Source organism: Bombyx mori, chromosome 10, assembly GCF_030269925.1.
Source record: "Bombyx mori chromosome 10, ASM3026992v2".
In the NCBI taxonomy this organism is placed as follows: domain Eukaryota; kingdom Metazoa; phylum Arthropoda; class Insecta; order Lepidoptera; family Bombycidae; genus Bombyx; species Bombyx mori.
In genome coordinates, this window is record NC_085116.1 from 12,802,038 (window position 1) to 12,826,529 (window position 24,492).

Here is a 24,492-nt window from a genome sequence, read left to right on the forward strand (position 1 = left end):
TGGCGGCTTTAGTGCTGTACAAAAGATTTCAATGTTATCAGGTTTTATCGATAAACGTTCTTGGCTCATTTTATTTTAAATATTGTTGAGTATTATTTATTTGTAGAATTTATACTTTAATGGGAAGTAAGTAGGTATATTGTTATGTGCAAATATGATATGATTTAGATGGGTGAAATCTAAGACAAGTTCGTCCTTCGAATTTGCCAAGTAAACGATATGATGATTTTTAAAAGTTGCTACACTGATTTTATAAAGTTGTCGTTTGTCGCAAAACATAAAGATATGGCGTAGTTCAAAGCCATCAGCCCATTTCTAGCATGCTAAATGTTATCGTATTTTGAGTACGTGTTTTTCTTAGACTATTACAATCTATTTTAATTGTTTTCCTGACTCTAAAGTCCGTAACATACTACCGCAGCGCACCCCAAGGAAGGTGCGCCGCACCATTTGAATCACTTTCGCTTGAGAGTGATTAAAATTTTAAACTTATCAAGGGACCGCGTGAAAAAAAAAACACCTACAGAACATTTATTCATTAATTACAAACGTCATTCCTTGTGACTTCCTCTCTAAAATCACTTAATTATTAAATATTTAACAAATTTACAATAGTGTTTTACTCACTGCGGAATAAAACTATTTTATTTAAATAGTTCCGAAGAGATTTTGTCGGTAGCCTTTTTCCCGAAATATCTAAACAGAATGTCTAAATATGTTTTGATGACATATTTTAAAGTGGTATTTATGATTAGTGTCATGATCAATAGATTCCGACCGAAAAATGGATTTTTCGGATGAGGGCTCCATAATGAATTTAAATACATATAGATAATAGTTTTAGGACATTGACTTTCTTGAGATCCTATAAAATACGTTTTAATTATTATTTTTGTATGTTTTAAGCATGATAAATTATGAAATTTTATATAATCAATCATATTAAATCGATATCATAGTCAATAAATAATGTACAACCCAAAACAGACGGCCGAACTGACGTGACAATGACATTTGGCGCGCAAAACATGGCGGATTTTCGGCCTCATTAGACGGAGACGGAGATATTTACGTATATTCATGTTTCATTTTATGTACGCACTGAAATACTGTTATATTGTTTTCCTGCGAGTTAAAGTGCTGAGTAAGAAAGAGATAGATATATGTTTATGTATGTGCCTTCAAAATGGGTGCTATTTATATAAGCAATTGTACGTATAGAACAATATGTCGTGTCCCTACTATATAGGTCTATGGGCTATAGTTAGTTTGACAATAGTGTCTATCAATGACGTTCAGACTGTCAAATTTTGTTGCTTCTAAATTCTGAATAACCACCAACAATCTTGATAAACTGTTGTTTATATGGGATTATTTGTAGTCTTCATAAATTGGGAATTAAAATGTATAAATAATTTTAAGTCGTGAACATAATCGATATAAGAGGAAAACTGTTCACATGAAATCATGAAAAAAGAACGTACGGGCGACAATTGTCGCCCATTTAAATTATAAGTATCATGTCTTTTTTAATTCTATAAACAACATTTTATTCGGGTATTGCAATTATTATTTTACTTTACAGCTCATCAAATTTTGAGTTTAACGGGAATAAGCTTTGAAAGAAGAAGCGTTATTGTAAGTATAAAGCACCTATTTAAATTCAGATATTGATCAACATTTACATCAATATTTTTGTTTATCTACAGGGATTTGTGGAACTTACTGTCGTTCCCCTTAAGGATAACTTACGCTACATTCGTCTAAATGCGAAGCAATCTCGAATATATAGAGTGTGCTTAAATGATCAATATGAAGCAAATTTTCAGTACTTTGACCCATTTCTGGATATATGTCAAGCCGATCCAAATACGTAAGTTTTTCAGTTATTACTCTTTATAGTAAAGTAAAAAGAGACTAAAATGGAAAAAAAAATCAAGAATGATAAGGATAGTGAGCAAAAAACATAGATTGACTGTGGCAATATGGAGATGTAGAATAATTGATGAAAGAGTGTTCCTGCCGCTGTATAGTTTATCTACTAATAAGTTTTTAATAAGATTAAAGAATTATCCAATACAGTTTAAATTATTGACATTAAAAACTGCAATCTGTACACAATATGAATGTTATTGGATGAAAGCATTTTATATTGAAAATGCTGTTGTTTGTAGTCTTAGTGTTATATCCTGATTAACTTTCTATCAAGGTATGAATGTTATTTTTATTAGATAAAATGTCAATTCGCTTGCTAACTCTTCTGTTAGATAGTAAGAGCTCTTCCATCCTAGTTCTGTGATTGCTATCTAATATCCAGATGAGTAACTTCAAGTATACTCCTCTTCATAGCTAGCTGAGTGACTAAGCATGTGGGCAAGTTTCTCTGAAGGATTAAGTCTGAAATGAGGCGGTCTGACAAAGAATTGAAGTTATTGACATAGCACAGTGGATTGTAAGCTGAAGCAGCAATATCCTGAGAGGCTTCGGGATTCCTATGTCCAGCAGTGGAATGTTATAGGCTGATCATGAAGATGATGATAATGATGATGTTTAGATGAATGGTCTCTTTTAATTTGGATTCTTAGTGATGAGTTGTTAAGGACTATAATATTAAGCATTGGTTTTAATGCATTCAGGAAAGTGAAAAATTCAGCATTATGAGTTTCATGCTTTTATGACATGGCTTAGTATGATGCAATTGTCATTTCATAATTTTTAAATACTAGATCTCACAACTGTAATTTATGTGGCTGTAATCTTTACTTTATTGGAAATAATTATTATAGGAGATCACTGGAAGCATTCTCTCAGTATCATTTAACTGCAGCACAGAAGACAGACCCTGACCATAACTCAGGAGAACTTCACATTCAAATACCTGAAGAAGCAGCTCACTTAGTTGGTGAAGGCCGAGGGCTCAGAATTGGTATTGAATTTTCACTTGAATCTCCCCAAGGGGGCATGCATTTTGTTGTACCTGAGGGAGAAGGTACTTTGACAGAGGTAAGTGCTACAGCACATTATTTAACTGCAGTATTGCAATACAGCCACTGCTGCTGTAGTTAAATAAATGACAAAAATTTGAATGCATAAACATGGCTGTGTAGTGGTGGTAGTCTAGAATAGCACCACCCTATATGTTCCCATGAGTTTTGTAAAATATAACTAAAACAGGTTATGGAAAATGGTCAGTAGTTTTCTTTGAGTATTATATCAGCACACTATGTTTGTTAGTAGGCATTTATCAATTTTCTGCTTGGGTCTATAAAGTAATTAAGTATTTGAAGAGCCAATATAATGCAATTTGAGATTTTGATGAAATGCCTTAAACTTAGTGGTCGCATTCATGTTGTTTAATCTGTGGACCCATATTGTATAATGTCCTTAAAATACAATTTAACTGAAGCCCCTTATAAGAATGTACAAAAATGTGCATGGTATATTATGCAGTATTTGAAAGCTGTAAAACTATTGTAATGACTCAGTATCCCATTTTTTGTCATTATATTAAGAACTTGTGGATGTCTTGGGTGGATACTTTACAGTTTTTTGTCATCACAGATGATCATGTTGAAGTCTTCCTTAAAAGTAGTTTTATTATAGTAAGTAGGATGTTAGTTATTAAAATGCTTGTTGATAAATTCAATATATTTTGTTAGAAATCAGCGCACATGTTTACATATGGACATTCTGCTCGACTATGGTTCCCATGTGTGGATAGTTTTGCTGAGCCTTGCACTTGGAAACTGGAATTCACTGTTGATGAATGCCTCACAGCTGTTTCATGTGGAGAACTAGTAGATGTTATTTATACACCTGATCATAGGAGGAAAACATTTCATTATTTAGTGAATACTCCAGCTTGCGCACCAAACATAGCATTGGCTATTGGGTGAGTTTTTATTAATTTAGTAAAAGTATGCATCTAAGGAACTGTTGTATAACAAAACTGGACTTTATATTTAAAAAGTTATGTGTGTACTTAAGTTACTTATCTTTGATGTTATTCATTTATTTACCAACTTACAGTCACAGTATTTATTTGATTCATAAATACAGTTTTATTCTTAAATCAAACATTTATATCAATATCCGCAAGAGAAGAAATTGTGTTGCGGAACTCTTAGATATTAAGTGTATTATCTATGGCGGGAACTTCGTCATATCCTAAAAATTCACTCTGATCAGTTTTCCTAAAAACATTAAAAGAATTATAATTTCGGAAAAGTCCAAGGTGAGGTTTTCATGTGGGTATCGGGAGCCTCTTTATAATATCTGAAATGTGTTATGCTTTATGAAAATATTTTTTTCAGACCATTTGAAACTTATGTTGATCCTTTCATGAATGAAGTAACACATTATTGCTTACCAAATTTGCTACAAATATTAAAGAACACCGTAAGATATTTGCATGAGGCATTTGAATTCTATGAAGAAACATTATCAACTCGATATCCATATCCCTGTTACAAACAAGTTTTTGTTGATGAGGTAAGTCAATTGACTGAAGCCAATTTTATTGGTACATTCAGTTAATTATCAACCTATTATAATAATTTTGTAATACTATTTACCTGAGTAGTTGGCGAAAGTTTAGCTTATAGTATTATATTAAAGTTAGTTTATATTTCCAAAATGTATAATATAGTATTATTCGATACTTAAAATAAAATAATCAAAGTGCATTCGAAAAGTTCCCCAAAGGAATTTTTAATATTTTATCAAGTACACTAAAAATATTTAAATTTATTCACATTTTTAAATAGTAGTGAATGCTGATCAATTACTATTACAAAGAAGTTTTTGGATTTCATACAATTACTAATAAAAATAAAAAATCAGCTAGCGAGAAATTCATATCTTAGTGTAAACAGGCAACCGATCACTCTAAGAAAAAACCCAAAGTGGAAAGAATAAGTATAGAAACAATTATAATTAACCATTTAAGTTAAGTTAGTGGATTAGTAGTAGCATAGTAGCTGGAAACTAATTAGCTTTCGTTTTTTGGAAACTATCCTGACAGATATAAGATCCAGTCACAAATGCTTAGTGTAAAATTTTTGACAATTTTAATATTTTTCAATAGACAGAAGATGACGCAACTGCTTACACAACTATTTCGATATTAAGCACTCACCTGCTACACTCGATTGCTATCATCGACCAGACTTACATCAGCAGGAAGGCAATGGCACAAGCAGTGGCCGAGCAGTTTTTCGGTTGTTTTATAACTATGCAGAACTGGTCAGATCTGTGGCTAGCAAAAGGTATACCGGACTATTTATGCGGACTGTACTCCAAGAAATGTTTCGGGAACAACGCCTATCGGTATTGGATACATCAGGAGTTGAAAGAGGTAAGGTTTAATATCAAATATAAAATTTTAATGTCTAACAAACAGGTATTTGTGTAATGTTGTATGGTAAGATGTATATATTATGTATATATTTTTCACTGGTGGTAGGACCTCTTGGGAGTCCACACGGGTAGGTACCACCACCCCGCCTATTTCCACCGTGAAGCAGTAACGCGTTTCGGTTCGAAGGGTGGGGTAGCCGTTGTAACTATACTGAGACCTTAGAACTTATATCTCGAGGTGGGTGGCGCATTTACGTTGTAGATGTCTATGGGCTCCAGTAACCACTTAACACCAGGTGGGCTGTGAGCTCGTCCACCCATCTAAGCAATAAAAAAAAAAAAAAAAAGATGTCTATGGGTTCCAGAAACCACTTAACATCAGGTGGGCTGTGAGCTCGTCCATTCATCTAAGCAATAAAAAAAAAAACGCATCAATAGGTATGGTAAGGCGTAAATATATAGTCATACATCCTGATTAAACTGTAAATAACTCATATGTTCCAGTTCAAAGTAGGGTACCGGTAAAATGGGGCGATTAGGGATTGAAAGGCGAATCGGGAAAAAACCGGGAAAATCTTTCGACGCTCAATATAAGTTTTATATTCGTTGCAAAATCTTCCATTTTTTTGTAGTTTAATAGTAGAATGTTGAAAGTTCACAAAACAACTCTGAATATGCATGATAATAGCTGCTAACTTATAAAAAATCGCGTTTCAAATTAACTTCCTGTGGTGGTAATTATTTTAGTGCTAGAAACTTTGCTCTCTTTTATTTATTTGATAATAATAGAAGACGACTATGATTTATAAACGTTATTTAGTGTTTGAACCAGCATATATATTAAAGGTAAGTCTCAGTTGTTATTGGTTTTAATGTATTGGATTAAATAAAAATACATGTAAAAATCTGTTGTTTTTGGGGATATTGGGGACGTCTTAGGTACAAATAACAACGAAAAAGGGGTCAATTGGGATGAGAATACGTGAAATGGAAACGACCTAAGTATAAATAGGTACAGGTTTGTAGGGTTGTCTATGTAGTTATAACAATATTTTTTAAATTTGTTGGTAAAAATCTGGTTTATCGATGCGAAATTGGGAATAAGTCTTTAGTTGAAATAGATAAGCAATTTAATATAAGTAAGTCGATTTTACAGAGACATGTAACAAGATCAATGAAATCTCAAGGTGGACAAAAATGTCTAAGTAATACATAATAAAATATTTAATATTTGTTCAGAGTGGGGGTATTCATCTGATTAATCCATGGAATAACCGACACACCTAATCTCTTAACCCAGATAGAAATATCAGCCCCTAAGTACTTACCAAGAACGGAGAAATATAAACCGTTTCTAAGAAAGCCCACTATATATGTATAAATATATATATATATTTTTTGTTGTTACTGCATTGTCGATTGCACTGTCGATATAATTGAGGTGATGTCTGCCATGTACTTTTGTCAGTTTTTCAATTTTTTTTATTGATGATCACTTTGTTGGTGCAACTAAATAAATAAATTAATTAAAACTATATATAAAAATAAAAGTAGTGCCAACCCTAGCAAATTTCTCACTTCGTCCCAATTAACCGCAATTTTCGGGTAAATAGGGATTACACCTATTTTTGCATTTTTTGCTTAAACTGGAATGCTACTTGCATAATTTTAAATTAGACAACAAAGATGCCCCCAAGACTCAATCATTTTGATCCTGATATAGCATTATATACATCAACAACTACCTTAAAATTGCTCATAAAGTTGGAATTTGTCCCTAATCGCCCCATTTTACGGTATTCATTACAATTTACTTTTACCCAGTTCTTAGGACTGTGGTTTTTGGAACTGGCAATACAGTTTATTTCAACTTTCAGTAGGTGTGTGTGTACCACAAATTGAAATAAAAGATTGTATATTAATATTTTTTTATTTATTGGCTTTGTAGGCAGACGAGCATAAGGCCCATCTGATGGTGAGTGGTTACCGTCGCCCATGGACTTCAGCAATGCCAGGCGCAGTGCCAAGCCGCTGCCTACCGTATAATACTCTCTTTAATAATAAAAATAATAATAAATTAAGAACATTAATTATTACACCAATGGAGTTGTTCGCCCCATTGGGGAAAGCTCCAATAACCACTAAATAGTTAATCCCTATGAAGGTACATTCATACACGTTATCATCATTAAATTTGGCTCTACAAATCGATATATATATAATGTCTTGCAGGTGATGGGTTACGAAGAACAATATGGCGGTATAGTCTTAGACCCGTGGCAGCCGCCCGCTAGTGGAACCAGGATTGAACCCAATGTCTTCTATTTCCCCGTACGCAATGTTCATACCATGTCGCCGCGGTATATTGAAGTAAGTGTACCGTTTTCTAATACATTTTTATTGTCAATTAATGTAATGGCCTAATGAATATATGAATTATAACAGTAATATGTCATTTCACGTTTAACATGTATTGTTGATTGTAATATCATAATACTGAGTGTTAGGAGACCGCTTTCGAAAATGAAGACAGACGATAGTACCTACTAATAACATCTTTGATGATGAGACGGAAAAAATCATTAAAAAAATCACATTTTAAAACGTTTTATTAGCATTGTTTACGCTCCATCATGCTAGTACAGCTAAATGAAACGATAGTTTCATAAGAAATACATTACATTACTATTAAAAAAAAAACCAGCAATGAGACACAAAATCAAAAACAACTGATGCTCGGATCAACGAACGCCCAGGCGCGGCGTTTCTTTTACATGCTCACCTAAAATTATGTTATTAAAAAAAAACATGTGTGCAATTCACACGTGGTAGAAGTGAAACCTTCCAAAATTAAAATACAATTATCCTAAACGTCTTAAGTATATGTAAAATTTTGTCATTAGTAAATAATTGTAAGGTAGCGCCCTCTGTGAATTGATATTTTAATTTCACGTATAATCCTAAATTAAAATTCACTACAAGAGCTTTCATACACACGTTAGTATTAAAAAATCTCACAGATGGCGCTGTATTAAATAGTATGTATATTTCTGTCTCATTCTTTGCTGGCTTCATCCTACACATTTTTGTATTTGTGTCTCTTACCTGTCGTTTTTTCCGTTGCATCCGGTTTGAAATCACAACGATTCTAAAGAAGTTTTCACTTCAAAACAGCTCATACAAATTTTCAATTGTCACAATGTTTTCAGGTTATGCGCAAAAAATCCCATTTGGTACTACGAATGTTGGAGCAGCGTATTGGACAAGAGCTCCTGCTTCAAGTATTTAACAAGCAGTTGGCGTTGGCCACCAATGCGGCCAATACAAAGATCGGGAGTGGGCTATGGGGCCACTTGTTGCTATCGACCAACTTGTTTGTCAAAGCTATATTCACGGTGACTGGTAAAGATATGGCTGTGTTCGTCGACCAGTGGGTGAGGACCGGAGGGCACGCCAAATTTCAATTGACATCAGTCTTTAATAGAAAAAGGTAATAATACATAGTAACACTAGTTTTAAAGTACATGAGTTAGTTTATGACTCAATGATGACATTTTGAACATTACAATGTTTGTGATCAGGGATATGAGAAAATACAATGAAAAAGGATAAAATGAATAAGAGATATCACAACAAAAGTTTTCGACATAGATTCAGCTCTGTTATCTTTTCATTTGAAAATAGCCTATATTTTTTTAAAATGTACATTAGAGGAGGGCAGATTGTTATAAAATGGTGATATGAAGATGTTAAGATGATGTAAATAAAATAAAATTTAGAAAAGGTTGAAAAGGCATGTTTGTCTTTATTGAAAATCGACAATAAACAACAATAATTACTTCTTTCTTCTTTTTCTTCACCTTATCCCACTATTTAGAGTCGGCACAGTTAATTTTTCTCTTCCATTCTCTACTATCAGCCGTCAAACTCAACATTCAGTCCTCTCTCTCTCATATCGTTATTCACACACTCCATCCATGTCTTCCTCGATCGACCTCTTCTCCCTCTACCTTGCACTACCATTTTCATACATCTTCTAGTCACATGCATCTTCTCTCTACGCATCACATGTCCATACCACGCTAACCGCCCGCTCTTTAATTTGTTAATTACCGGGGCTGCTTTCACACTTCCTTTACATTACATAATTACCTTAATTATAAATTTTAATTACATTTAACCACCTGGTGAAGATCAAGTAATTTTTTTTTGTTGTTATTATTTTTTCAGGAACACCGTAGAACTTGAGATACGACAGGACTGCGTGCACGAGCGCGGTATACGTAAATACGTGGGTCCCCTGCTCGTCCAGTTGCAAGAGTTGGACGGTACATTCAAGCACACATTGCAGATTGAGAATACGGTGGTCAAAGCCGATATAACTTGTCACAGCAAGAGTCGGAGGAATAAGAAGAAGAAGATTCCTTTGTGCACCGGAGAAGAAGTAGACATGGATTTGTCGGCAATGGAGTGAGTATGAGGGCTTAAACCACACCATCAAATATGCTTTATCTAAAAGTTTCAAACAAGAGTTTAACTTATATTCGTTTGTCTAATAGACGACTTTATTAATGGTAACGATACAATATAGGTTTTTTGATGTACATAGATCAATATAAAACATATATTAGATTAATCCAATTAACCCCTTACATCTCAAGGTTCACCATGTGTTTCGATAACCACTTAACATTAGATGGGTTGTCAACTTGTTCACCCAACAATGAAGTGACTTAAAAAGGGCAAATCATTTAGTAGACTGAGTTATTCAGATCATAAACTTAAATATATACATATATAAGTTACCTTACTCTTGAGTTGATAATAGAGATGGAATAGTATTTTTTTTACAGTAACCATTGTCGTTATTTGCAGCGATTCTCCTGTACTGTGGATTCGTCTGGACCCGGAGATGTCGTTACTGCGTAGCACTATAATATCGCAGCCGGACTACCAGTGGCAGTACCAGCTGCGTCACGAGCGTGACGTCACCGCGCAGAGCGAGGCCATAGACGCGCTGCACACGTTCCCCGAGCCGGCCACGAGGAAGGCTCTCACGGACACCATTGAGAACGAACAGACGTTCTATAAGATACGGTGTAGGGCAGCGCATTGCTTGACAAAGGTGATGTTGATTTCTGCATACCCTCAGATTTTGGATTGTAGTTTAATATGTTGATAGCTCGGAGCTAAGTGACTATGGTTCTATTCTCAGGCCGCTACCAATTTTTGTGTTTTTTTTAACGTAGCTTATCTCTGTATGTTTGCGTCTCCATGACTAGTGCTCATAGACATAACGTGAATGCTGCCACTGACCATGAAATATCTGAATTGTATAGTACAACGACTGATTAAATTATGGAAATGATTGTTTGGCGACAGATATCGTGGGCAGGTACAGGAACAACGTACCAAAATAAAAAAAAATGTATTGAATTTTTTTACGTGATAACGTCTTATAAATCGACGAACACCGGTTACGCGCACGAAAAAGTGTTACGTTCTGCCTGAGTATGAGCGTGCAAGCGAGAGCGCGGAACAGGCGATAGAGAGGCACGATCGGCCCAAGCGTTGGCTTGTGACACATTTATCTCTATTCGCGCGTGACGTCAGAGCTAGCAGTTCGACTAGTTCTCAGTAGAAGTAGGTTATCACATAAAACTATCGTCCCTAATTTTATTTTTCATTAATCAGGTGGCGAATGCAATGATAAGTTCATGGGCGGGTCCGCCGGCGATGTTGACGATCTTCCGCAAAATGTTCGGTTCGTTTTCCGCGCCGCATATAATAAAGCAGAACAACTTCGACAACTTGCAGCATTACTTCCTGCAGAAGACTATACCGGTCACCATGGCTGGTACGTAACGCGTTTCAGATGGACCCGTAAAACAAAATATATCAAGGGATATTTAAGCGTCATTTTTTGGAACCTCAGGGACTTCAGTTCTCTCTGTATTTTGTACCGTATGTTCCATGGGGAGTTCCTCTGAGGAATTTTGTTTGGGATGATCCCGTCATCTCGTTTTTATCATCGCACCGCCCGCCACCGGAGTAGAGTTCATTCATACTACTTGGAGCCACTGCGTTCATTCGCAGTGCGTTTCCAGAGATCTTTTTCCATGGTGTTCCCTGAGCTCTATGACATCTCCTTCTTCAAACGAGGCTTGTGGAGAGTACTTAACGGTAGTCAGCGGCTTGGCTATGTCCCTGGCATTGCTGAAGTCCATGGGCGACAGTAACCATTCACGATCAGGTGGGCCGTGCGCTCGTCTGCCTACTAGGGCAACAAGAAAAAAAAACTTTTATCTTTGTAATTAAAGGTGCGTTTTATTTGATACTAGCGTCAACAGTTCGATGTTTTTAATTGAACTTCAATTTAGTTTACTCCATTGAAATAGCTAAATATTTTTTTCGTTATGGTATTTTTTCCAAATTTTAAACTTTAGATGCCTCTCTTGTAATGTTGCAAAAATGTCGCTTTCGAGAGATATTACGAGGAATACACAACCCTTAGGGATCTATGTTATGTTAACAGAGTCTTCGCGTTGTAATATCTTCTAACGAAGGCCTTAACCAATTATCATCATAGACCTGGACTTCGTACTCCCAATTATGCAATAATTGAATAAAATAATAAATATACCGTTCACATTACGAAATGAATTTGACTTTGAAAATTTACTCTCACAGAAAATGGTCAAAACGCAGTGACAACTGAAGACGACTGAAACTAAATTTTCACTAACCCAAATATTTCGTTTTCAGGTCTCCGGAACATCCACGGCATCTGTCCACCGGAAGTCGTGAAATTCCTCTTAGATCTCTTCAAGTACAACGACAATTCGAAGAATCATTTCTCTGATAACTACTACAGAGCTGCTTTGGTGGACGCTCTCGCTGCCACGATCACTCCAGTCATATCCGTGCTGCAACCCGTTAGTATGAGAAACATATCTATAGAATATAAGTCTAAGTTTCAGAACTAGGCGTTCAGTTTGAAATTACTATTTTATTCATTCCTGCACTGGGAACGAAAGTGGCCAGTAAGTATTGAGATAGGCTGCGACATTTACATTAAGCTGTTACATTGACGTTAGAATCAGTCACGCGCATGCGCGATCGAAAAAATCTAGGAGGCCATGATCCTCGCCATTACAATAAAAGCGTTGTATATTTTTACATAAAATATTTAGTGATTTTATTAGAGCCGCTTTTATGTTATGTATTTTATTTTTATGTTTTACTTATTATGTACGTAGTACTTGAACCATTTTACCACGTTTCACTTGCGGAGTAAATAATAATAATGGTTGATTCGAAGTAAGTATCAGTTGAATGGAATATTTGAAATGTATTTAACTGATAATTATTTTTAGTAAATGTATCTTTTTTATTTGATTGGTATTGTTAATTTTAAGTATGTTTCAATGATACTATGTACACGTATGGATTTGTTGTTGTCTGAAATAAAATAAATCATTCATTCATTCATTCATTCATTCATTTAGGCGTCCTAAAAGCTGGTCTGCTATCTATCACTATGAAGTTATTGAAGTTAATTTAGAATTTCACGTCACACAGGGCGCGCCGATAACGGCAGACTCCCTGTCGGCGGACTCCAGACTGGTCCTGGAAGAGATAACCCGGGTCCTGAATTTGGAGAAGGTGCTGCCGTGCTACAAGAACACGGTGACGGTGAGCTGCCTGCGCGCCATCCGCCGCCTGCAGCAGTGCGGCCACCTGCCCAGCACGCCCATGATATTCAGGGCCTATGCGCAGTACGGACAGTACATTGGTAATTTGTGCTTCCATAATTTTTCGTTGGTGTGTTGCATGTCGCGTGACGGTCGGCTGCGGTGTAGGGATGAAGTGAAAGGCGCTCGTCAGAGCAGCCAAAGCCAATATGCGGGGCCTATAGTTCTCAGCAGCTGACCGTGTAGTGTATAGACTATTACTCATTTGTGCCAGTGCTCCACGCTGCTTTGTTTGTTTTTGTCAGTGTTTAATATAAAAAAAAGTTTCACTTTTACTGTGGTTTCGACGAAAACGACAAACGAAAACTAATGACAGTTCTTAGGACTGAGGCACGGCTCTTCAAGAAGGCTGGTTGGTAAGTGTGATAGCGTCTATGCGCCTTCATCGGCTAGCTCTGTCGTAGCACGAAGTTAGCCGAGTTCCGACGATACCGCAATCGTGCTGCCATCTCTCGGGAATCTTGCTACGTTTCGTTTTGCTACCTAACTAATGACCGCCACCGACATATAGTTGAAACAAGAGAACGTGACGGTCTTCACATTGTTGTATCCTTGTTTTTCAATACAAATTCCTCATCTGATAAAGTGGATATCAGCGAATTTACATTACGAAATTATTAGCATGAAATTAATTTCGTGACATTAGTTTTACCAACAGTTTCACGTGTAATTTAATATTTTCGTAATGCATGCATTAATCTCATGAGTGCAAATAAGTTTCGTGCCCTTCGCGATTTTTTGATGAAATTAGTGTCATGCAACTAATTTGATAGTGTAGAAGGCTCAACGTGAAACTACTGTCGTGAAAGCGCCTGCGGATGTATGTATTTTTAGCTCGCGCGCGCTTCAAGCGTTGAAAATGGCAAACCAACGATGAGTACACATAAAAATATACAATTCATTAATGAATATCAGCGACAAGAGTGTCTCTGGGACCCGAAACACCTACAGTAAAAAATTAAAATTATCTTCACTCATTCGATAATAGTTTTTATAGCTCTCAGGATCTTCATCTGCTAATTCAGAGACTAATTTCGTTGCGCCTAAATGCCTTCTTGTTAACCATCCTCGAATCTACCAAGTTCTTTTTTTTTCTTGATAGTCTTTTTATAAATTTATACATAAGTACAATTTCTTTAGTTACATTGAATACAGCAAAATATAGCTTTGATGCTGATGGCGCCATGGTTACTGCGATACTGAGGATTTCGCGACACTAATTTTTTTACGAAATTACTTTCGCACATATAGAAACTACTTTCGTGAAACTGAGTTCAACATGCATGACACTAATTTCGTAATGTAAATTCCGCATAAGTCCAATGAGTACGGAAGGTTTTAGATAATGAATGATACGTTTGAACGAAACCAGATGTGCGACTGGCGGCCTTCGAGTGCCTGGTCGAGTTCGTCCGAGTGGACGGGAAGCCGGAGGACCTGGCGTCGCTGCTGACGGCCGTGGAGAGCGACCCCGACCCGGGCGTGCGGCACGGCCTGGCGCGCCTGCTCGTCGACACGCCGCCCTTCGAGCGCGCGCAGAGGCACCGCCTCGACTCCGAGACGGTGGTGCACAGGTACCCGTGACGCGCTCGATGATGTGCATACCTAGAGACATAATCATTGGTTACTTGTCGTCGTGGCCTAAAGGATAAGACGATCGGTGCATTCGTATCGAGCGATGCAACCGTGTTCGAATCCCGCACGCGGATACCAATTTTTGTATTGAAATACGTACTTAACAAACGTTCACGATTGACTTCCACGGTAAAGAAATAACATCGTGTAGTAAAAATCAAACCCGCAACATTATAATTTGCGTAGTTACTGGTGGTAGGACCTTTTGTGAGTCCGGGCGGGTGGATACCACTGCCTTGCCTATTTCTACCGTGAAGCAGTAATGCGTTTCGGTTTTAAGGGTGGGGCAGCCGTTGTAATTCTACTGAGACCTTAGAACTTATATCTCAAGGTGGGTGGCGCACTTACGTTGTAGATGTCTATGGGCTCCATCAACCACTTAACGACAGGTGGGCTGTGAGCTCGTCCACCAAATTAAGCATTAAATATATATTTTTAACTGGTAACACCTGTAGCCTAAAGACAAAAATCGTATTTTTTCACAGAATATGGAACAATATAAACAGTAATTTGTCGAACGACGCTCGTCTCCGGTGCGACCTTGTGGACCTGTATTACACGTTGTACGGCGCTAAACGTCCTATTTGCTGTCCGCTACCCGAAATACAAGCGATGATAAAGCAGAACCATCAAAAAGAACGAGAACGCCTCGAGAGGGAACGAGAAAGGGAGAGGGAAAAGGAAAGGGAGAGGGAGAGACAGAGCAATCTGGAGTTGAAGCCCGTGATCAAACAGGAGATTGATGACGTAAGTTAATATTTAGATTTTTCTAAACAGATTTGAGTTTTTTTTTAATGTAATTGGTAATTATATTTTAATCAATACAAAACGACTTTAAGTCCTAAAAATGTTTGCCATATTGTTCAATATTTATAAGTAAAACTAGTGAAAGCTGAACATTATATGTCAGTGATTTAGAGTTATAAATAAAATACACATTGATAACTATATCTGCTTTCGTCTCTGTTCTGTAATATTTATAGGTGAAATACGATTCGACGATTGGTCCAATGACGAGTACATCGCTATTGGACAATAAAATGGACATCACAGATGAGAACGTGCTTCCGGTTCCGCTGTCCAGTATCAAAGAGGAGGACGTGAAGGTTGACGTAACGACAGTTTCCGCTGAAATTCCCTTAAGAGTTTTTAATGTAAGTCCTCGTTTTTAACCTTTCCTTTAACTGTTAGGACTATTGAACTCCACCTCCTGATATAATATTGTGTCCCACCATTTATTATGTATGACTGAAAATAAATCTTAATTGTATGTGTCATTTGATATAAATCACTGCATTTAAAACAAAATTATTAAATAGTTTTTTCAGTCAAAATACACAGATCATAAAACACAGTTTTATACATATTATATGAAAAACTGAATTCCTAATGAATTTAGTATTCCGATGTTTTTCGTAGTATTATTTCATCTCGCTTAGATTTTATTGCAGTTAAGTTCCGAAGTCGAATTTATATGTAGCTTGAAAGCGGTGAAACTTTTCCGAACTGTCTACTGTTTGTATATTACTAAAATACTTGATTCGAAGAAGCATTTGTAACTACATTAAATAATATATCGAATATATTATAATATTATACATAATAAAAAGTAACTTTAATTGGTTCAGAGGACATATTGATTTTTCAAATTTTTCTACAGTTCAGTGTAGATCTTGAATTTTAAATTTGTTTTAAGTGATGCTAGAGAAGCGAACATTGTAGTGCATGCACTTTTTGTTACATATTTTCATTCAGTTCGCAATACTATAAAGAAATAAAAAAAAAAGGTTGTTTTTAGTGCTGTTAATACCCAATGTTTTCAGTAATGTTTGTATTTTTTTTAATATTTGATCACCAGTTGATCTTTACATTTATCGAAATGATACATAACATTAATAGTATTTAAATTTTTCTATGACAGGATGATTCGAAACGAGAATTCAGTTCAGATAATGCTGTGGCTCTGCCCGGTATCCCGGGGACTTCGGGACCCATCGGCTTCGAACCTGGAATGTTCAGGCCCCTGAAGGATGAGCTCGGAGCCCCTAAGGTTGGTTTTAGCTATTAAGTGCCTGGCGTGAAGTTCAATATAATTTTCACTTTCGGTGGTCATGAATGTGTTTCGATTTCTTTAAGGGAAAGTCTTTCTTTAAGGTACTCCTTCTTTCAATCCTGTACAAAAAAAAGAATCGAACCGGATAAGCTTGATGTATGTCGTACAAACAGACTTCTTCGTACTCAATTTTATAAAAACAAAATTATTTGCCATGATGAGCTGACGAACTATTCTGTAGTATATAGTCATTGAAGTCTGAAGCAGTTAATGGAAGCTATGCACAGAATGGTGGTGAATACCGTACATGTTCAAATCGGAATGGGTGATTGCTTCGCGATAGAAATAGATAGATCGGTCAGCGTTAATGCTAATACTAATTTATGGCTTAGGTATAAATAGAAAAATAAAATCTAAATTCAATGACAATCAATTATAGTGGACAATTCACAAAATAGTATCAAATGGAGATATTATATATATTTATAGCCTTGAGAAATAAATTTTTTTTTTGTATTTAAAAAAATAAAGTATTTTTGTATTTTTTTGTATTTTTAAAAATATAATACACGAAGAATATAATCTGTTGTTTATAGGCAAAGAAAAAGAAGAAAGAGAAAAAGAAGCACAAACACAAACATAAACACAAGCACAGCAGCAAAGATAAGTCTAAAGAGCACAAGGACAGGTCGTTGCCCCCGAGCCTGCCCCTCGGCACCGACCATCTGAAGATTAAAGAGGAGACCCGTGAGACTCTCAGCTCTTTCAGCTCGAGTCAAAGTCCCTCTGAAGATATCTCCAGCACGCAGGGCAATATGAGTTTTTGAAGATTTAAATTATAGAAGATAAGATTAATTGTAATGAGTACAGTAGATTGGGGGGAATAAGGACAAATCTGGGATGTCACAATACTTTTGTCGGGTTGTTAGAGATGTAACTTTGTTAAACTGAAAATGATTTTTAATTAGTGTTTAAGAATATTAAATAGTTTAATGTAGTCATAAAAGTTTTGTAATTCATTTAAAGATGTTAAAAAGTTAATTACCTAAAGTTAGGTACCTACCTAACAACAATAGTGCCAGCCCTATCGAAAGACTATTGTCCCCATACGTACCCCGATTCACCCCAATGCCTAGGTGAATAGGGACAAGTGGGTTTTGTAACTTTTTATGATTATTCTTTAATAAACTGTATCTTAATGCATTATAAATGAAAATTTTAACTACCGGAACCATTATGATCTCCGTTTTAACTACAAAAAAAAAACCATAAAAATGTCGAATTTAAAGAGTATCCCGATTTTCCCCATTTTACGGTATGTAGAGTTTAATAATAATAAAAATGAAAACGTTAATGTATTTTGGTTTTTTACTGAAACATCCCTTTTAAGCTTTATAGTGTGTCAGGTTTACTAATGCTAGAGCGTATTGGCAGTCCGCACTGTTCAGTTTTGAAGGGTGATACCGCCATTTTCTCAGGGGGAGGGCGGCCATTAAATAGTGTTGTCTATGGACTTAGATGATAAACTTAGATAAACGTGTACCAGTTGGATAGTTTGTGGAGCGAGAACAACAAAAAAAATAGATGTGTGGTGTCGTGGGACACCGGATAGGATCGAAGTTCCTTATTATAAAAATATTAATTTTAAGTTCTATTCGAGGTATAAAGAAAATAATTATTCGGGTAACCATTTTTTATTATGATTTTTTTATTGATAATAATAAAAATAAAACTACAAAGTTATCAACTTTATTTTATTCACAATTATTTATAAAAAATGTATAATAATAATATACAAAGAAACAGCTATTTATATGAATAATAACAATAATAATAATAACCGTCATCACGTAGTCTATACATTAAACACCGTATAGCCATCATACTAAGACTATACAAAAATAATAAAAATCTTACGTTACGGACGATTTTTCCCGGTTAGGGTACCCCTCCGCATCGTCCCATAAGGAACTTCGTTCCAAAAACAATGTGAATAATTATTAGGCAACTATTACTTTTACGTTTTAATCTCTTCGAAATTCTAAAGTATTAATTAATAATAATAAATAAGTGAGAACCAATTACGCTCGGTCATCCGCCCTAATTTAGGGTTCCCTGTGTTATGGGTTCCAGACTGACATACATACTTATATAAGAGAGAGAGAGAGAATACACTTTATTGCACACCAAAACACAATTTACATTCAAAAACAATCAAAAAAAGCAGATACATTTGTACAATAGGCGGTCTTATCGCTAAAAGCGATCTCTTCCAGACAACCGTTTAATTTATAGAAATTCTGGAAAATATAAGTTTAAATATGTATGTATATGTACCCCCGCCCTCGCTTCGCTTCGGAAACATTAACTATTATTACTGATAACCGAGGCCCGCGATGTTACCCGCGGTTAAGAAATGTACCATACTAGCGACCCGCCCTCGCTTCGCTTCGGAACTGTAATTAATTATTGATCTTATTGAATTCTCTATCTTCATCTTTCATAATATCGCGCACTCGTTTGTTTATCCACATAACTACTCGTACATTCGCTCAAATGATGTAGTGTAAATGGCAAAGTTTATCTACTTTAAATACCAGATGTGATAAAAGTGTTTATTATGATTTTAAGGCTCAATTTACTATTACCAAATGTGCATTAGAAATAATCTTGTTTATAGTTAACTATTTTGACGATAATGGCTCACACGTAAAAGTTAGATAGATATTATATGCTGTCTGGTATGCTGGACTATTTATGATAAATATTTCCATTATCTATATCTATACTAATATATAAATCTACAGTGGTTTTTGCGGATGTTCCGTTATAACTACTGAACCATGCATCCCATTGACTTGAAACTTGGTATCCATGTAGAAAATACATCTAGTTAATGGATAGGCTAATATTAGTATGAGGGTTGGACTCCCTAATAATAATGACAATAAATAATAATGTTAATTTTAAATGCAGCGAAGCGGGCGAGTACGGCTACTACATTATATACATGTAACTCCAACGGTTTTTGGACGGACAGATAATAGACTTTATTTAATTTATCAGAATTAACATAATTCCAATGTTTGTAATAATAATTAAATAGTTACAAAAGAAATGCGGTGCATTGATGTTATCTTAAAAAACATACATTCAAGCGACAAGTCATTAGCTAAATCAAATTCAAAGTGACGTCATGCTAAGTAATAGGAGTGGGTAATATCGGTTTTGCCGCGTATCGAATCGTATCTATATATCGAGGATCAATATCGGATATTGAATCTATATATTTTCTGAATCTATATATTGATGGATGCTAGTAGATTTTCTCGATTCATGATATTTGAGATTTGAAACGATACGCTGATATAATATCGTAGTAGATATAAATTTAAGTCAACGTTATACGGTTGGTTTTCTGATATCAATTTATAATATGATCTTAAAGTAATAAAAAGAACATGAAAATAAAAATAACAAAAAAACTTTCCTTCATGCTTTTACCAGGCTTAGGACTGGCTACATTATTTTCAGATTTTAGTATTTTGTGTCTTAATTTAAAATTACAAAATATACCAAAAGAGTGTAGATTTCAAAAGTTTAAAACAAACACAAGAAATAAACTCAATTATTTGGATTCAACTAAAAATAGAAAAATGTGTACTTTAAAAATCAAACACAAAAAACTTTTAAGTATTTATAAACACTTGTCCAAAAATTCTAGTTCAAGGTCAAAGCGCGTGAAATTAAATTCAACGATGCAAATAGGCTATACTGCATTCAAGTTAGGGTCGAAAGTTGAAACTTCTTTCCTTAATTGTATCCTGCTGATACGCTAAGAATAATCTACAGACATATGGACTTAAATATAAGGTTTACAATTGTATGGATAATGCCTGTTTCTGTTTCATTCATCACATGATATCCCTATCGTGCGCTCAGTCACTCTGGCCGATTCGATACGAACCAAACGAATATTGCTGATATTAACGAATCGGTACGATATGCCGATGCGCATCACATCGAGCAATATCGTGTATCGGCTGATATCGAAATATAGATTTCGATTCACGAATCGGTACGATATGCCACGATGCCGATGCGCAACACATCGAGCAATATCGTGTATCGGCTGATATCGATATATAGATTTCGTGCGGGGCGATATCGGATTCAACGATATTGCTGCGATATATAGATATTGAATCTATATACGATTTATATCACCCACTCCTACTAAGTAATCTTAACCTAAACAGTACCATCACAGTATTTGCCACGTACCATCCGGCTATGGAATGAGCTCCCTTCCACGGTGTTTCCCGAGCGCTATGACATGTCCTTCTTCAAACGAGGCTTGTGGAGAGTATTAAACGATAGGCAGCGGCTTGGCTCTGCCCCTGGTATTGCTGAAGTCCATGGGCGACGGTAACCACTCACCATCAGGTGGGCTGTATGCTCGTCTGCCTACAAGGGCAATAAAAAAAAAAGTACCAAGAAATTATACATTCAAACATTCATTAATATAAAACATTCCATTTTTAATTACACAAAATCGCATTACACTATTGTACCCAGTATTTAGTCAAGGCAGACGCATGTAACCTTTATTATCAGTTGGCGGACGATTTTAAATCACTTTAATTTTGTTTTCAAGTTTTGCGTTGTTTATTAGTGAGATGACATAATAAAATGCTATCAAATAATTCGAGTTGAATTATGTGCTTAGTTATCATCATCTTGTATAATAAAATGTAGTGAATCTCTGTTTTTTTAATGTAAGCAAAGTGAGCCGGTCGTGACTCTGAATTTGTTGGCAGATTTAAAATAAAAAAGGGTGGTAAACTAACCACCATTGAATAGGGGCGAGCCTAAGGCCAAGTTCAAGGGAAATGGGTCTGACTTCCTTGGACATCGTTAACGCTAAAGGCGTGTTTATCTTATTTTATAACCCAATAGTAAAACCTATTTAAATTTTATTTATAAATGTCTTTTTTTATTGCTTAGATGGGTGGACGAGCTCACAGCCAACCTGTTAAGTGGTTACTGGAGCCCATTGACATCTACAACGTAAATGTTTATTTATACGCAACGTATTTTCTTATGGTGTCAATATTCTACTGTCATAGTTAATACAGTTGTTTAATACCGTAAAGAAAACAATACGAATCATCTCTAATTATGAATTATTAAGGATTATATAGATAACTAAACCCTTAATAAAGTGTTTTATTGCATCCACAAACGTTATATAATTTGTAGGGAACAGCCAAGTCCTTGCTTACAGACTGACTTTTGACTTTTATTACACGATTTTATTGCTCACGTGCTATGCAAATACGTAGGTACACGTATTTAGAAAAACTAGAGATCCTGCAGTAGTCGAAATTCGACTATAATTGGAATTGTAAGTTTGTACACTATTATGATTGTATTTTATACTTCTACAATCACAAATTTCGCCTTGGCCTTGGCTACACTATAAAAAATTATTAATAAAGACAAACAATATTTAATCTATTGTCAATTTGACCACAGAGGTCAAGAACAAAAGTTTGACAGTAAATAGTATGCATGCGTGTGTGCGTCAAATACATGGTATGTAGTGTGTGTAATGTTTTCTTTATTGATTTAACGTATCTTTTATGCATTATTTAAAAAAAAAATTAGCATTGTGCACTTCTTGTTTATATTCTCTATAAGTGTGGAAAATTCATACTCCTCCGTCCGCGCAATTTTCGTAAAAAGGGATACAAAGTTTTTACTTCACGTATTAATATATAAATGTGCGCTCTATGTGCGAGTTTTAAATCGGCATACTCGTGTCGGGAACTGGTGGCATGGATTATTCTGACTTGCCATAATTGGAGGATTTGCCAAATATATTTTATTTTTTCGGACCGTCGGTCTACCGAGCAATATCACCCGCTCGGTGGAAGATCTTCCCTCCGTCGCTAAGCCTCCCCCAATTCGGAATATCATGTTAATTTCTTGGTGCTGCTTAAGTTAAGATTACTTAGCATGACGTCACTGATGAGTTTGATTAAAGTATGTGAGTTTGTTTCTCTGAAAGATCGAATCTCGAACGATGTGATCCGACAGAGAACCAAAGTTATATACATAGCACAGTGAATTAGTAAGCTGAAGTGGCAATGAGCTGGCCATACTAGCCGGACAACATATAACACGTTCTTGAGTGGAGACCGCGAATTGGCAAACGTAGTGCAGGACGCCCTCAGGCTCGGTGGAGTGATGATCTGTGCAGGGTGGCTGGCAGGAGTTGGATGAGAGAAGCCGAGCATCGTGCTCAGTAGCGAGCAATTGGAGAGGCCTATGTCCAGCAGTGGATTGCTGTAGGCTGATGATGGTGATACTCGTGTCAGGTGATACGAGTAGACCTGAACGTTTCTAACCGGTGCCATATAGGCGGGCTTCGGATAGCCTGCTAACCGAGAGGACTGGCGGTTGTGGCGCCGACGACTGCCGGTCCGGCGTCTCGAGGGGGAGGGTGATGGGAGAGATGTGCTCCGCACTAAACACTTTACTTTCTCCCCTTTGCCTTTTCAAGAGTTCTGACTCATGCGAGGTTCGGACGTGGGTTGTTGAGCGACAGGAGGTTTTAGTCAGTTCGACTCTTGACATGCCTCGCCCTCTATCCCCAGTGGAGGGCGGAAATCCGGCTATTTCCTCCTGATCAAAAAAAAATACCTGAACGTCTCACCCTATTAAATCAACAGATCCATCTACTGACTGAATTGCTATCTCAGTCATCTATTCACTTTTGTTTACAAATGCTTTGAAAATGCTTTCTATAGCTGATTTATTCTATTCAAAAATCATAATCTAATAAAGTTAATATTGTGAAAGTCAATGTGGCTGACTCGACGGTAAGAAACATAACACTGCGGCTTAGTATCGCATGACAATCAGTTCAGGTTACATTGATCTAATTAACTATTGCTAAACGATCTTTTCAAATAACAGAATTTATTGATGAATCCATTAGCCGCAAATTTCGTTAACATTAAAGCTAAGAATTACCGAGATTCACCAGTTTACCCATAAAATACAGAAGAATTTCCATAGGTTGGTTGGTGGATTAGTTCTTTACTCACATTTGAGTTCGACTTTAAGGACAAACAATCGTTATTATAAAGTATGGTTAAAACAATTTTTACGCTTTTATCTTGCGTTTCTTATTCTTATTAAATTATTTCCGACGTTTCGTAAACTACAGTTTTCGTGTGATCACGAAACTAACGACGACTAAATTGTTATTATTCGGTTTGAAATGAAACATTATAAAAATCTAGAAATATTTTTTATAGAAAAAGCAAACGGTAGCTTAAGTTGTCGTGGCCTAAAGGATAAGACGACCGGTGCATTCGTACCGAGCGATGCAACGGTGTTTGAATCCGCAGGCGGGTACCAATTTTTCTAATGAAATACGTACCTACTTAACAAGTGTTCACGATTGATTTCCACGGTGAAGGAATAACATCGTGTAATAAAAATAAAAAAAATCCGCAAAATTATAATTTGCGTAATTACTGGTGGTAGGACCTCTTGTGAGTCCGCACGGGTAGGTACCACCACCCCGCCTATTTCTGCCGTGAAGCAGTAATGCGTTTCGGTTTGAAGGGTGGGGTAGCCGTTGTAACTATACTGAGACCTAAGAACTTATATCTCAAG

General features: G+C 36.0%; 1 protein-coding gene across 1 annotated transcript; it reads left to right on the plus strand.

Annotated features, from left to right (window-relative positions):
• The first annotated feature begins 1,267 nt into the window (after positions 1 to 1,267).
• On the plus strand, positions 1,268 to 18,158 carry LOC101745855 (transcription initiation factor TFIID subunit 2). The gene is made up of 19 exons (XM_012697554.4): positions 1,268 to 1,511; positions 1,584 to 1,638; positions 1,710 to 1,873; positions 2,787 to 3,003; positions 3,660 to 3,892; positions 4,314 to 4,491; positions 5,087 to 5,356; positions 7,591 to 7,728; positions 8,568 to 8,848; positions 9,589 to 9,828; positions 10,234 to 10,483; positions 11,053 to 11,215; positions 12,124 to 12,293; positions 12,940 to 13,153; positions 14,485 to 14,686; positions 15,233 to 15,494; positions 15,731 to 15,901; positions 16,669 to 16,797; positions 17,397 to 18,158. The coding sequence occupies exons 1-19, from the start codon at positions 1,468 to 1,470 to the stop codon at positions 17,625 to 17,627; spliced, it is 3,612 nt and encodes a 1,203-aa protein (XP_012553008.2). The 5' UTR covers positions 1,268 to 1,467; the 3' UTR covers positions 17,628 to 18,158.
• The last annotated feature ends 6,334 nt before the right edge of the window (positions 18,159 to 24,492 follow it).

Excerpts from the sequence above, each read along its gene's own strand:
- LOC101745855 (XM_012697554.4), top strand. The coding sequence starts at position 1,468 with ATGAAAAAAGAACGTACGGGCGACAATTGTCGCCCATTTAAATT. Across the intron at positions 3,004-3,659 it reads GAGAAGGTACTTTGACAGAG|AAATCAGCGCACATGTTTAC; the intron begins GTAAGTGCTACA and ends ATATTTTGTTAG. Across the intron at positions 16,798-17,396 it reads ATGAGCTCGGAGCCCCTAAG|GCAAAGAAAAAGAAGAAAGA; the intron begins GTTGGTTTTAGC and ends TGTTGTTTATAG.